Below are 13,989 nucleotides of genomic sequence, written 5' to 3'. Positions count from 1 at the left end.
GTCCAGCCAACCACATGGGTTTTGTCCGCAAAAACTTTCTCCTGAAGAAGGCTATTAAAAACACGCAGCCCCGTGGATCCGAAATAGAGACATTGTTACTCTGATTCTGTCTATTGTCAATTTCTATTCTTTCCCCCTGTAGCCAGGAAGGAAGAGGAAATGCAAAGGAGCCTGGTTTTTAAACATTGGGGAAAGTCCTGATAAATCAGCTAAGTTAGACTTAGCTCTGAACTGGTATTTCCAATAGATCGGGTACTCCAACCTCTCCTGAAAGCAGATGAGACACGCGCTGTCCTCTCCCGTGTGTTACTGACTCATTTGTTTCACTTTTAGCAAATAACTGAACACTCGACGTGGTTATTAAAATCTGTGTAGGTATAAACCTGTCAAAGTGAAACCGCAGCAAAAGGCTTCTTAGCTGACAGTGGAGATGAGATTAAAAATTATGTATAGGTATAATCTATAAATGCCCCGACCCCGCCAAACGTCACGGGAGTAATATTACTCAAGTGAGTAGTCCCACTGAATTCACGTAGGGTCCCTCACCCGTGTAGCGTTACTCACTACCTAAGTTTTTTCCCTCCGGATCGGGCCCTAAAATGCTTTTCTGGCCAGAAGCATCTGAGCTAGTCCTATTCAACTCAGTCTTTAAGCTTTGCTTTCGTGCTTTTAGGAGGAAGCTTGTCAGAATTGGGACTTTATTCACACCACATGGTTTGCTTGTTTAATGACAGATTGTCTTTATTCAAAATGTCTTTGTTCAACAAATGAACAGGTTAACGAGGTAAAATCCTTCTGGATACATTTTTCAAAGACATGGTTGAAACATATTGAAATTACCATCTTTTTTAAAGTCTTATTCTTATTTGTTTATTTAGTTATTTTTACAATTCTACTGCCTGACTTCATACCTGACGCTCTGTCTAAAATGAACTTAGGTCTAGTTGCACTGGATCACACAAATTGAAGGACTATCTGTTTTAAATTAAGCAAACACTATCATATCATGTTGTAAAGAGAAAAGTTTCCTTTTCCGTAACTTTTAAGAGCCTTTTTGACATGAAAAGCAATTTTTACCTATTAGTGCTTGATGGCAAAATATATATGTATATATATAATATAACACAGCTAATCTTGTCTTTTAATGTGCAAAAGGAAATAAAATAATAATAATGATATTAATAAATACCAGGACTTCAGAAATTCAAGTCCAAATAACAGCAGGTAATATAGAACTCATATACATTAATATAATAAATAAAACTCAAAACCGCCTAGCTTTTAGTCCAAAAGGGCAGGTCAAGATTTAACACATTTACAGTTCTTAAAGGTTTCTGCACCTAGCTGAGCCTCCAATTCCAGTTTCCCCAGGCTGAGAGAGAAATCTTTGTTTGTTTAATTTGACTAGAGAGTCTCTGAGTTCCAGGAGAAGTCTTTCTGTCTTTCCCCAGGTGCCATCAGATACACTGGCATCATTCTCCCATGCAGGTGGCTTTTTGCTTCTGCAGTTTCTATGTACATGCCCATGAGTGAATTCAAGTTCTGACTGCAAAGCAAGTCTCGCTTGCGGGTATGTGGGTGTGTTACATGGCAGTCGCATGTGCTGAAGAATAGGGGTCTATTCCAGTCTTGGTCATGCCTGGGAATAATATGTAGGCAACTGGAGGTTGCAAACTGGAAGCCGACCAAGCTGTACAGTTACAGGGCACCACATACCCAGGGTTAGTTGGCGAAGGGTGAGTATGGGTGTGCTGGCTGGGGCAGCTCAAGCTGCCGAACGCCCCGCTCTGGTATCCCAAGGTGGAGGCGTAGGGCAGGGTGCTGGTGGCTAAGGTGTGGGGCACTTCGGTCATCTTCTGGATTGCGCTGGAGCTGAACTGGCTGGGGTCAAGTAAGGAGTAGGGTGCGGAGGTGGGAGGCAGGAAAGCCCTAGCCTTCTCCGGGGAGCTCAGCAGAGCGTCCGTGGCTCCCACGGGCAGCCCGGCCGCCTTGAGCGGGTCCGTGTCGCTCAGGTAAGGCAAAGGGAAGACATACCTGTCCTTCTTGAGCAGGTTCTTGGGCTTGCGCCGCGGCCTGTACTTGTAGTCAGGGTGCTCCTTCATGTGCTGCGCCCGGAGCCTTTTGGCCTCGTCGATGTAGGGTCGTTTCTCAGCCTCCGACAGCAGCTTCCACTCCGCGCCCAGCCGCTTGCTAATCTCCGAATTGTGCATTTTAGGGTTCTCCTGGGCCATCTTCCGCCTCTGGCCCCGGGACCACACCATGAAGGCGTTCATGGGTCTCTTGATGTGATCGGTCGGCTTGGACATGGTGCTGTGGGGGGGTCGCTCTGAGGAGTCACAGCGGGGCTGGGCTCACCTAGCCGACTCGCCTGCCTCGCCACCCAAAAAGAACTCCAAAACTCTCAGCTGATCATACCAGTTCTCCGGCAAATCCACAGGCAGCTACTGGGGGGGGGGGGGGTCAACGGAGGAGGGGGGGGGGAGAAGACAAGAAGGAGCAAAGGAGTGAAAAAAAGAAATCCAGGAGTGTCTCAGGTCGGAGTGATCAGCCTCTCAAGGGTTTGTGTGCGGGAGAGAGAGGGAGGGCTTGCTTTTGTGATGAGATGCTGCTGCCGAAGGTGTCTAGCCCTGCAAAGCACCTGGCTGGGAATGAGGAACAGCCGAGGACCAGGAGCCAAAAGCGGTGAAGTTCAAAGGCTAGCCTGCTCCGGATTGCACGCAATCTGACATAATCGCAGGGCGTTCACTCCCTAACCTGAGCGCCCAATCAGCTTGGAGAGACGAATACCTTGAAAAGAGACAGTCTGGGAGAGGAGAGAAAAGCGGGGGAGGGGGGAGAAGGGGGGCAGGCACTAACTACATGGGATTAAAGGGAATGCTTTTGTTAGACGTTGAGCTAATAGCGCCAAATGAAACTCCGCACGCCTCCTAGCTAGGGTTCCGGGCTGCTGGGGAGATGGGGCGTGTTGTACCAGTCACACAAGAAACAAAAAACAGCAGCGTGTGAGTTTGTAAGTCAGGCACCACAAGTCAACTGCAAGGCAGCGTTTCCCCTTCCTGGCCAACCTCGGGACAAACAAAATCCCAGGGAGCAGCTAAGAGCATTTCTTTCGAAAAATTAAAACCAACATCTAAAGGCAGCGTATATTACTGCGGCTATTATAAAACACCTGCAAAATACAGGTACATCTATGCACTCCCATTCTATGTCTAACTGCAAAGCATGCCAATCTAACCCCCCTGCCTATACATACTGTCCCTATATACATCGTGTATCAGCCCCGTGCATACCTCTTCAGTATTCATTAGGGAATGTAAGACAAATGGCAAACAGGGCTTGATATAGAAGATAAACTACCTTTGATTTTGCGGATAACAGTTAACTTTACACCAGCAGTTTAACAAGGCTTTTCTCCTTTCTTTCTTTCTTTCTTTCTTTCTTTCTTTCTTTCTTTCTCTCTCTCTCTCTCTCTCTCTCTCTTAAAAGCCTCCAGAATTATTTTAAATTGGAAAAATGAAGTCCACTAGTTGGATGAATTAGATGGATTGGCGTCGGGATTGGCCCGGTGTCTGGGTTAATAACACTTGGTACCTTGCTTTTGTACTGCTTGGAGAATGGTGTGTTTCTATTCTCTGGTGGTTTGCTTTTTTAAAAAAAGCAGGTTATAATTCTTCGGGTAAGGAACACTAAATAACCCTAGGAATCAACTTGCATGCCTGTTTTCTTTGAATAATTGCCTGCCTAATGTGAAATGCCCTTGGGGAAAATATTTATTAAATGGAAACAATTGTCCCGAGTCCCTGTAGAGACTGGGTTTGTTAAAGGGTTATTGGCAACTGCACCTGCCTGGTTTAAAAGACTTGTCTAAAATAACGCTTAAGCACCTTCGGTTGTTCCTATATGCAGCGTTCAGCTTTAATAATCTATTTAAAATAGAATCTGGAGGGGAGAACTCTACCAGTCTGACGGCTCTAAATATTTCCAGTTATCTTTCTCTCTCTTTAAATCGACCCTTCCAGACCGGATAGTCTACGTTCAGTTAAATTCGTCAAGAAATATCTCCACCTCTCAGTGCAGACTTTAGAACCTCGTTAACGCAGAGGACATGGAAACACATCAATATATAATTTAGCTGCAAAGTCTTTAGCCTTTATTTCCACAACAGCCCCCAATGCAAATTATAACAACACAAATCCATCTGCAGATACACGTACTGGGTGCGTATATAGACTGGAAATAGCTGCGACGATTGGAGTCTTTAGGGGGGCTTCTCCCCTCCCCGCCCCGTTTTCACTGAAATTATAGCCCTGTTCCCTGCTTTCTACTTTTCCCACACTTGGCGTCTCCAATAAATTAGTTTAATTCAATGTCAGTCTTAAAGCGATGCGGGGAATGATTTAAAGTCCATTCACCTGTACGGGTTTGCCGGGCGCCCGGGGGGCCACCTGCTACTTAGATTGGGCTTGTGCATTTAGCAAGATCAGAACAGATTTTTCGTTATACAGAGAAATGCGTTGTGCAGGACTCAGGATTCAGGGATGTTTTATATTTATTTATTTATTGCTACGAAGTCAAGCTGCAAATTAACACCTATTTGGAACGGAGTAGACAGTAGATGGGACATATTTGTAACACACCACTAATTTTACAGTGCAATACATTCCCCCCTAGCCTTGGGCACTCAACATTTGCTCCCCAGTGTATATTTAGAGGCGACTTCTGAGCAGCTAGTTCATGCCTATTAAAAAAGGAGTATTTTGAATGCACGCAGGAGTATGTATTGGCATTTCTACTTCTAATTGCCTCCCTCCACACACAGTCAGCCAAGGGGAATCCTGTAGGTTGTGATTCAAACGGAAATGGCCCTTTTTTTTTCTTTTGCCACCCTTTGCTCCCTGATATTTTTGTGGGTTTGTTTCCAATCTGGCGCTGAGTGATTCCTGAAGTTTCTGAACTTAAGCCTTTAACTCCCCTGCTTTTCACCCTGCACAAATACGCAGTCATCCAGCCGTCTAATCTCAGGCACTGAAGAGAGTCGTTTTCGTGTTAATCAGAGTAAGGACTGTAACTAAATATAGCGAATTCAGCCCCCGCACACACACCCTCCAAGGATGGACCAGTTAATACCACAGCCAATGTTTGCTGCTTTCACTGGGGTTTTGGGTGGATTGGGGGGGGGGGTGTCTGTGTGTGCGCAAACCCTGTTTTCCGCTAGTGATAACGCACTGAACTGCTGCAGAGAAACGCTCAGAGACGCTTCGTGTCATCCAATGCACTGCGCCCTTCATCCGGTAGGCAGTGCCCTGCCTCGGTCAGTAACAACAGGCACCGAACCTCTCCCAGCCGACACCTGGTGCAGAGAGGGAAAGGGGGGTGGGGGCAGCACCTTTCTGTGCTCTTCCTTGAAGCCCCGGTTTCCCATCAAGGAACTGAGACGGGCCTCAAGGAAGCAACTGGTCCTGCCAACTCCGCGGGGTGCATTGCAGGAGGATGGGAAGGAGGGTATCGCCTGCTCGCATTGCCACCCCTTCTCCTCTCTTGCCCCTTGCAGAGTTCAACGCGAGTTGCTGGAGAAGTGACTCCCGGGGAGGGGGGGGGGGCAATCAGGTGCCTGCCTCGCTCCCCCCGAGTCTGGAAAAACGCCCCTTGAGGGTCGGCCGGGAGGGGGACACAGGCAGGGACAGAGCAACGCCCCGGGATAGTTCGCTGGCAGTTTTAGCGTCTGGGCTCCGCAGCTCCCTTTAATTCGGTGCCACCGGGGGCTGGGGCGCGCTCCCCTGGACACGGCTGGTCAACGCCTTTTCAGCAACGTGGCCACCGGCAAAGGCCGCCCTGGTTCCCAGGGGTTTCCTGCCGCGGGTTCCAGATACATACAGGCCGGCACTGGGGAGGGTAGCAAGCGGGGCTGCTCCCACGCGCGCCTCTCGGGCTGGGCGGTGCAGGCCAAGCTGGGGAGGCGCACGGGGCAGAGCTCCCTGCCAGCTCCCACCAGCAGGGGTGCGGGGGAGCCCGGACAAAGCTCTGCGGTGGGTACTGCTGTCTCACCCACCAGGCGAAGTCCCGGAGTTCAGCGCGCCTGGCTTGGCACAGGCAGCCTCAGGAGGCGAACCCCTGCCCCGGGAAGGGACGTGGGGACAGCCAGGGGATCGTCTTTGTTTGCTGGTCTGGCCTATCCCCGCTTGCCCCTTCCTTTGCGGAGGCACATTTCCTGGCAGGCATGTCAGCGGCGGGGGGCGCTTTCCCCCCGTGGGACCCTCCCCGCGGGAGAAGATCAGGGCTAGCTGAGGACAGGGCTAGCGAAAGACTCTACAGGTGCAGCCCCGCTCGCTGGGTAGTTTGCGGGAGCTCTCCCCGCAGCCCAGCCCGATGAGCCAGGCGCCAGCCCTTTCTGGGCAGGCAAAACACACCATTCCGGGACCCCTTCAGCCTCACCGCGGGAAGGAAATATTTCCCTGGGTGGCCTATTTGCCTCTCTTCCCCAGGAAGCTGCTGCTGCGGCAATTCCTCGCTAAAGAGACCGATGTGAGAGGGAAGGAAAGGTCATGTTAACAATCCTGGCTGGGGGAAAGTGTCCGTGTTTTAGAGCCCCCGCTTTCCATACCGCTCCTCTCTCAGACAAACTATGTACAATCCAAACCCCTCCTTTGTTTTCATGGTTAGGGTCCGATTCTCCAGGTATGTATAGATCTAGATGGATCGCCCGTGAAGACGAAACAAGAGAAACTTGGCCCCCTTTTCAAGCAGGCAGATAGCAAGACAAATCGTTTGGAAATGAGGGATGATTTGCAAGCCCTGTCTGCTACTGAAGAGTCTTGCGAATCAGTTCATGTTTGTTTGGCATATTGATGGTAGAAAATACGCAGCTGTACTTTGATTGGCTGACACTTCTGCATTAATACACCCTATATATATATGCTCTTCTGTCACATAGTTGTAGTATAGCGTATAGATAGATAGATAGATAGATAGATAGATAGATAGATAGATAGATAGATAGATTAGATAGATATGACTGTCCCCACACTTTCCGCTATTTTTGTTGTTACATTGTATATGCCTCCATTTAAAAAAGAGAGAGTTAATCTGAATTGCCAAAACGTCCACCCCCACCGTTAAAAACTCCTGTTTCTCATGTATGTGATCTGCTCTTGAAGGATACCTGTTGCAAAAAAAAAAAAAAAAAAGGAAAGAAAAAAAAACAAAAGAAAGAAAGAAAGAAAGAAAGAAAGAAAGAAAGAAAGAAAGAAAGAAAGAAAGAAAGAAAGAAAGAAAGAAAGAAAGAAAGATGTCTCCCGGCTTTTAAAAACTTTGTTTTCCCGCTATGCTACTAGTTATGAATGCCACCAAAGACAAGGACGCCCGATTGCTCTGAAATCCGTTTCCCTTTGCCAGGTTGTTGAGACAGAAAACAGTGTAATTATTATTCCTGAATGACACCGTGCTAATACAGAAAGATAAGCATAAAATGATACGGAAGCATTACAATTCTATTCTCGGAGATAGCTCATTTGGAATAATTTTAAACTCGATTAGAGCATTTAGCCTGCAACCTAACATCAGCCATAACTAGAACTGTAATTTTTTAAAAAAAAACAAACATATTTTCTTCATGGGAATTACAGTCAGGGCGACACTATTGTAACTCACAAAAGTAACTGACAAAGAGCTCAGAATATACAGTCAAGGCCATTTTGAATGAACTGGGTCTCTCTGTTTTCCCTCAGATATTGAAGTCTAGCGAGCCAGCACAGCAGGTGTTGAACTTGAAGTTGTCCCTCTTCCAAACTTTTAGTTGCTGGAAATTTGTAGTTCCTGAAGAAAATGGATTTTAAAAAATATAGACCTACTTATATCTGATTTTAGGTTGCAGACTAAATGCTGGAAATAATATAGATATGCTGGAATTTAGTGGATCTATATCTATCTACCAAGCTATATTTATATATTATTACATTTTATGCACTAAAACCCAAGGATTTTAATTGAATAGTGTTAAAATAGTGTGCAGATTTTCAATAGACTTTCAGCCCCTTGGTGCTTTTCACAGCTATTTAACACAACGGTTTTTTTTTCTGATGCTCTGCATGCATTCAGCTTTCCTTCCCTATGTCAGAATTGCCTTGCTAGATTTCCACTGGAGGCAATGTTCTTAAGATATATGTGATCAACTCAGTGTAATAGGCTGTAATTGGGTGATACATTTTTTTCAATTTGGTTTTTATATATGTATATACACACACATTTTATCCATCCATAAATACTATATATAAATATATATATATACACACACAGATACAAAACACTATATACATACACATGTAATAAATACATATAGTGGGGAATATAATACATATTGAACTGGTGTATAGTACAAACACACATATCTAGGTGCACATTTACTTCCTTGCTCAACTATATAGCTAGATCACTATGCAAAGAAAACCATATATATATATATACCTACACACATAGAGAGAGAAAAAACATGAAGGAGAGCTCTGTGTAAGCTCGAAAGCCTGTCTCTTTCACCAAGAGAAGCTGGTCCAATAAAAGCTCACCCACCTTCTCTCTGTAATATATACAAATACACTAACAAAAGTTAGTTTTAAATAGAATATAGTTTTAATGGAGCAAGAAACTATACTACAACTATATGACAGAAGAACATAGGCATTGCCAGACTGGAGCAGACCTGAGATCCTTCTAGTTCTGTATCCTGTCTCTGACAGTGGCCAGTACCAGCTGCTTCTCAAGATGGTGCAAAAAACCATGCAGTGGGCAGCTCTGTGGTAATCTGCTTCCAGAGAAAGATTCTATCTAATCCCCATTAGTTAGAGGTGGCTTATGCCCTGAGTTGCAGAGTTTGAACAGCCTTCCAGTGGGAGCAGTGGGGGGCAAAAAACCTAACTGGCTTTGAGACTGAGTTTGATCAGTTTATGGAGGGGATGGTATGATGGGACTGCCTATGATGACATGGAGCTGATCTGTGACTGCTAGCAGCAACTATCTCCAATGGCTGATGATGGGGCACTAGATGGGGAGGGCTCTGAGTTACTACAGAGAATGCTTTCCCAGGTGTCTGGCTGGTGGGTCTTGCCCACATGCTCAGAGTGCAACTGATCACCAAATCTGGGGTCAGGAAGGAATTTTCCCCCTGGTCAGATTGGCAGAGACCCTGGGTTTGTTTTTTGTTTTTTGCCTTCCTCTGGAGCATGAGGCATGGGTCACTTGCATGTTTAAACTAGTGTAAATGGTGGATTCTCTGTAACTTAAACCATGATTAGAGGACTTCAGTAACTCAGCCAGAGGTTAGGGGTCTATTGCAGGAGTGGGTGGGTGAGGGTCTGTGGCCTGCAATGTGCAGGAGGTCAGACTAGATTATCACAATGGTCCCTTCTGGCCTATGAGTCTACAGCCCTTCCAAAACTTGATTTTTGTTGTGTTTATTTTTTAAACCTCATCACTGTGTCGCCGTATGATCTCACTATCCATATAAATACATGATCCTTTTTTCAATCCCAAACGCAGTACTACATACATATCCACAGCTCTCCCTTTGCAGTCAAAGATTGTAATGAGTAAAACACCAGTTGTTTTAATCTTTTAAAACTGCCATTTCTGGTAGTCCCTTGTTAATAAGAAAGGGACTTATTCTCATGCTCGGGCTCTTTTTCAGTTCAAGGACACACTCTGTAGGTAAAATGAACATCTGTCAGTGTAAAACTAAACTCGGCTAGCCCATAGATTTCTGTTACTGCTAGGGGACACCTGTATTAAGGGACCTGGTGCCTCTGTTGTAAGAAATTAAGCACATATTACTCTTCTTCATCTTCTGTCCACACTACAGTTGAGTCTCTGCTTGCAATATCTGCATTTAAGTGCCATTGTTGCTAGAATGAGACTAAAACAGTTTCGCAAACCATGATTTCCCACCCCACCCCCAAGAGTGCTATTTGAGATAGTCCACAGTATGGTTTTATAATATAGTTATAATATGCTTCCTAGGGAAATAAAATCAAGCATCATTCTCTGTCCATATCGGTCAAGGGAAAAATGCGTTGAACGTTGCAAGCAACAACCATGTTCAAACATGTTTGTTCCTGGCATTATTTCAATTGCAATGTTCCCAGGGTACTACATTGGCTCCAAACAGCTCTAGAAAACATTCAGAAAAGATGTGTATGGGTGGACAGATGAGATATTCCATATTAGTTATGCTAGAACTAGCCATGAAAGGCTAGTCCTAAGCATACAAATGACCACCAGGCACTGTGCTGTAAACAAAATGTGGTTGCCCCATGATGTGGATTGTATATGGTTAGAGTTTGAACCTCAACTGTGTTTTGTGACCTTGCTAATGCCTTGGACCTTGGTTACAGAATATAGTTGCATTATCGAAATGACTTTCCCCTACCATGCTGTGCAAAGCCTTGTGGGAAATACAGGGCCGGCAGGTGGGTCCCTGGCAGGATGGTATTGTCAGGGAGATAGATGAGGAGAGGAAACCAGAAGCCAGTGCAGAAGTAAAGGGCATCAATCCGGATAGCCCTGCCCTCCGCAAATTCTCCACGGCCTGTGCAGGTGTTGGGGGTTCAGTTGGGGGTTCTGATGGCTGAATCCCTTGATTCTTCTCCTGGTTGTAATCCCTCCTCCCTTCCCCCTCCCACCCCCCCCCCGCCCCGCTGCCCCACCAAATGAAGAATTCACTCCAGTGAGAGTCCACTCACAGCTCCTGTCCCTGATGTGGGAGTAGCAGCTGCCCATGTAGGGGAGACTAGGGCTGATTAGTCTGTACTGTAAGTAAGCATGTTCACTTTGCCCTGGATGCCTGGTATCAAGTGGACTTTTTAGCTCTTTCATGATCAGGAAATCTTAGTGACCATGACCATGAGCAAGAGAAAGTGAAGGATAAACCATGTTAGGCTGAAAGCACAGAGGCCAAACTAGCTACCTTAAGAACTTACATGCCCTCCACACCCCCCCACACACACCCTGTGGGGTCTGAGTGCCCCACAACCTTTAACATATTCATCATTCCAAGACCCTTGTCAGGAAGGGAAGTGCTATTACCCCTGTTTACACATAGTGAATTGAGGCCCAGAGCCACACTCCAAGGTCAGACAGGGAATCGTGGTAGAGCAGGGAACTGGCCCCCCATCTCTAGCATATCAGGCCACTACCCTAAACACTGGGCTACCCTTCCTCTAATCCAGTCAGCCCCAAATATTACCAGGAGATCCAACATATAGAATACCTGCTACTAGCTTTAATATCTTAGTTATGATTGGTACATTGCAAAACACATAAAGCCCAGATAAATAAATACCGGGCCAACATCTATTGCAACAGTCTGTAAAAGCAGTATATATCCTGATGTATTTTCTCACACATAGCATTCTGAAGCAGTTAGGTAACATGAAAAATATAGTTTTGTTCAAGATTTTTATGGCCCGGAGGAAAAAGCTCTATGTATCGATCTGTGTAACCTAGTCACTGTTTTATGGGCTCCACATTTTTGCAAATCTAATGTGTTGTCCCTGAGTGCTTGCATTTGGATATCTGAATTAGATGAATGGCATTTAAAAGCCCATGTAGCTATAGAAGCTGCACAACTAAGGAGTTTCAAGACCTTTAGTTATTCTAGTAAAGGATGTTTAAAGGTATGTTCACTAAATTTATTTAAGATCTGCCTGTTTCAGACATGAGCATAAATTAAGTTAGATGTGTTGCTAAAACTGCCCTGTTTGGGTTAAAAGATGTTCTTTGCAGAAGGTCTGCCACCACAAATGCACAGAATCATAGCTCCACTTCAGCACATGTTTAACTTTAAACACAGGAGCAGTCCCATGGATTTGAACTGAACAGCTCACGTGCTTTAATATCAAGTGTGCACTGAAGTGCTTTGTCAGAGAGAGGAAGAACAGTCTTGGGATTAGAGCAGAGCTTTGCAAGTCAGGAGAACTTCAACTCATTCCTGCCTGCGTTACATGTTGCCTGTGGCCTTAGGCAAATCACTTGCCCTCTCTGCATCTCAGGGGAAAACAATACATCCACATCTCATAGGGGAGTTGTGAAACTCACACGCTTCTTCCAGTCCATAGTGGAATTTCTGCTGATGCTGTAAGCTGGCCACAAAACCTGCGTGAGGACTGATGTCAATATAAGGTCCTAAATACCAAGGCTATTATCAACCATCAAATGCTTCATTTATTCCACCCACCTGTTTAAACTATATGGCATGTAATTTGTCCCAAAGAATGTAAATCCTTGGGATCTAGTCTTTCAGATGAACCATAGTAAAATCTAACTACTTCTGGTCATTACAGTTCCCATGGAACTCTTCACAAGAGTAGAGGTGTTAATTCCAGTGCTCTGGCCAAATTCCAGGATGAGCTGACCTTACCCTAACTAGAGCTGTGTGTCCATAACCCCTTGCAGGGAAACACTTCTATTCTAACCTTCCTGATGCCTTCCTCCAAGCTGACAAGCAGCAGCCACCACCACATTGTCAAAAGAAGATAAGAATTTAATCCAATGTGCCTCAGACAGACCCATCTCCTTTCTAGGTACAGCCCATAAAAGCCCCATCAAATAATTGTTAATCATTTTATCCCAGTAACTCTGACTGTCAGATTGCACGGGCTTAATACAGATAAAAGACCCAAATAAACTAACAAGGTACCTAAATCAAACCCTTTCTGCATAATAGTCTACCCCCTTATTGCCCACTTCACTTCAAGTGACTGCCTCCAGTATGCTGTATCCCTTCTGCTTAACAATCTGTCCCAACATATAATTAGCTCAGACACTCTGCTTCCTTCCCCAGACCTGAGGAAGAGCTCTGTGGAGCTTGAAAGCTTGCCCCTTCCACCAACAGATGATGGTCCAATAAAAGATATGACTTCACCTGCCATGTTTCTCTGAGGCCCCTAAACATATTTAACCAAATCACAAACTCTGTAACGAGGCTCCACCTTAAAACCATCTAGGCTCTGAAGACTGGAGAGCATGGTAAACACAGTATCTCACTATGGGTATATCAAGCTAGTGCCTAACAATCTGCACTGGTTGTCTGAGGTTAACCATACTTTTAAGGTCTGGTCTTCGGCCTTTGCAGTCTCTTTTAGAGAAGGAAGAAACCACAGAACCAAGTACCAGCTCCTGCAGGATAGCAAAGAACCTGGGGGACCGGGTCTCACAAATAACGTCTCAGGCCCACCTCAAACATCTAATCGCTGGGGTACCGGATTCCACATGAACACCTGGGCTCACATGGAACATTCAGCCCTTCTGACTGCCGCACTGAATTAGTACTCTTCGGAATGATCACAAAGAGTAAAACTCGCCTCCAGATGAGGCTATGGGTAGAAATCAACAACATGGATCCAACACTTCTGCACTTCCAGAAAGCAAGAGACTCCTGGAATACAGTTTCCCTTCTCCAGCTGGTCAAGAGGTTGCATTCATCCCTCTCAGAGGTGGAGCCATTTGTTACGGGCTTTCCCTTCACCCCCTCTCCTGGTTCTTGTCATGCAGACAGAAAGCAGGAAGACCAGAAATCCGAAGTTCAGACAATGTGATGTTTATTGGGGTTAGTTTCAAGCGAGCAAATCCATAGCTGTGACACCGCAGAGCCTTTACTGTGTTCCCATTCCTACCTCCTCCTTCTGAGCAGGCCCAAGTATACCTGCAGTGTATGCTCCTGGTCCCACCCCTTACAATTTGTGGTGATGGTCCATTTTGAAGGGTCGTGAATCTAGGGGCATCAGTACCACCTCTTTTGTATCCCATGGGAGGGGTAGGGAGTGAGGTTGTGTTTCGGTCAGGGACAGGCATTTCTTTGGCTTTTAGTGTTTCGTATGCCTTCTCCCCTCATCCCCCTCACCCCTCCCAACTGGTTGCTTGACCTTGGCTTGAGAGAGGAGCCAGGCAGCCTTCCAGTGCATGCTCGTATATTGCACTCCCACCGTACCCAGTAACACTTTAGCT

At 45.7% G+C, this 13,989-nt stretch overlaps 1 protein-coding gene across 1 annotated transcript; it reads right to left on the bottom strand.

Annotated features, from left to right (window-relative positions):
• Positions 1–1,583: 1,583 nt before the first annotated feature.
• On the bottom strand, positions 1,584–2,306 carry SOX14 (SRY-box transcription factor 14). Its single transcript, XM_073358812.1, has one exon. It carries the CDS (start codon positions 2,304–2,306, stop codon positions 1,584–1,586), a length of 723 nt encoding a protein of 240 aa, XP_073214913.1.
• Between the last annotated feature and the right edge of the window lie 11,683 nt (positions 2,307–13,989).

Source organism: Lepidochelys kempii, chromosome 9 (genome assembly GCF_965140285.1).
Source record: "Lepidochelys kempii isolate rLepKem1 chromosome 9, rLepKem1.hap1, whole genome shotgun sequence".
In the NCBI taxonomy this organism is placed as follows: domain Eukaryota; kingdom Metazoa; phylum Chordata; order Testudines; family Cheloniidae; genus Lepidochelys; species Lepidochelys kempii.
Note: the sequence above shows the minus strand (reverse complement) of the source record. Positions and strands in the feature narration are given on the sequence as shown.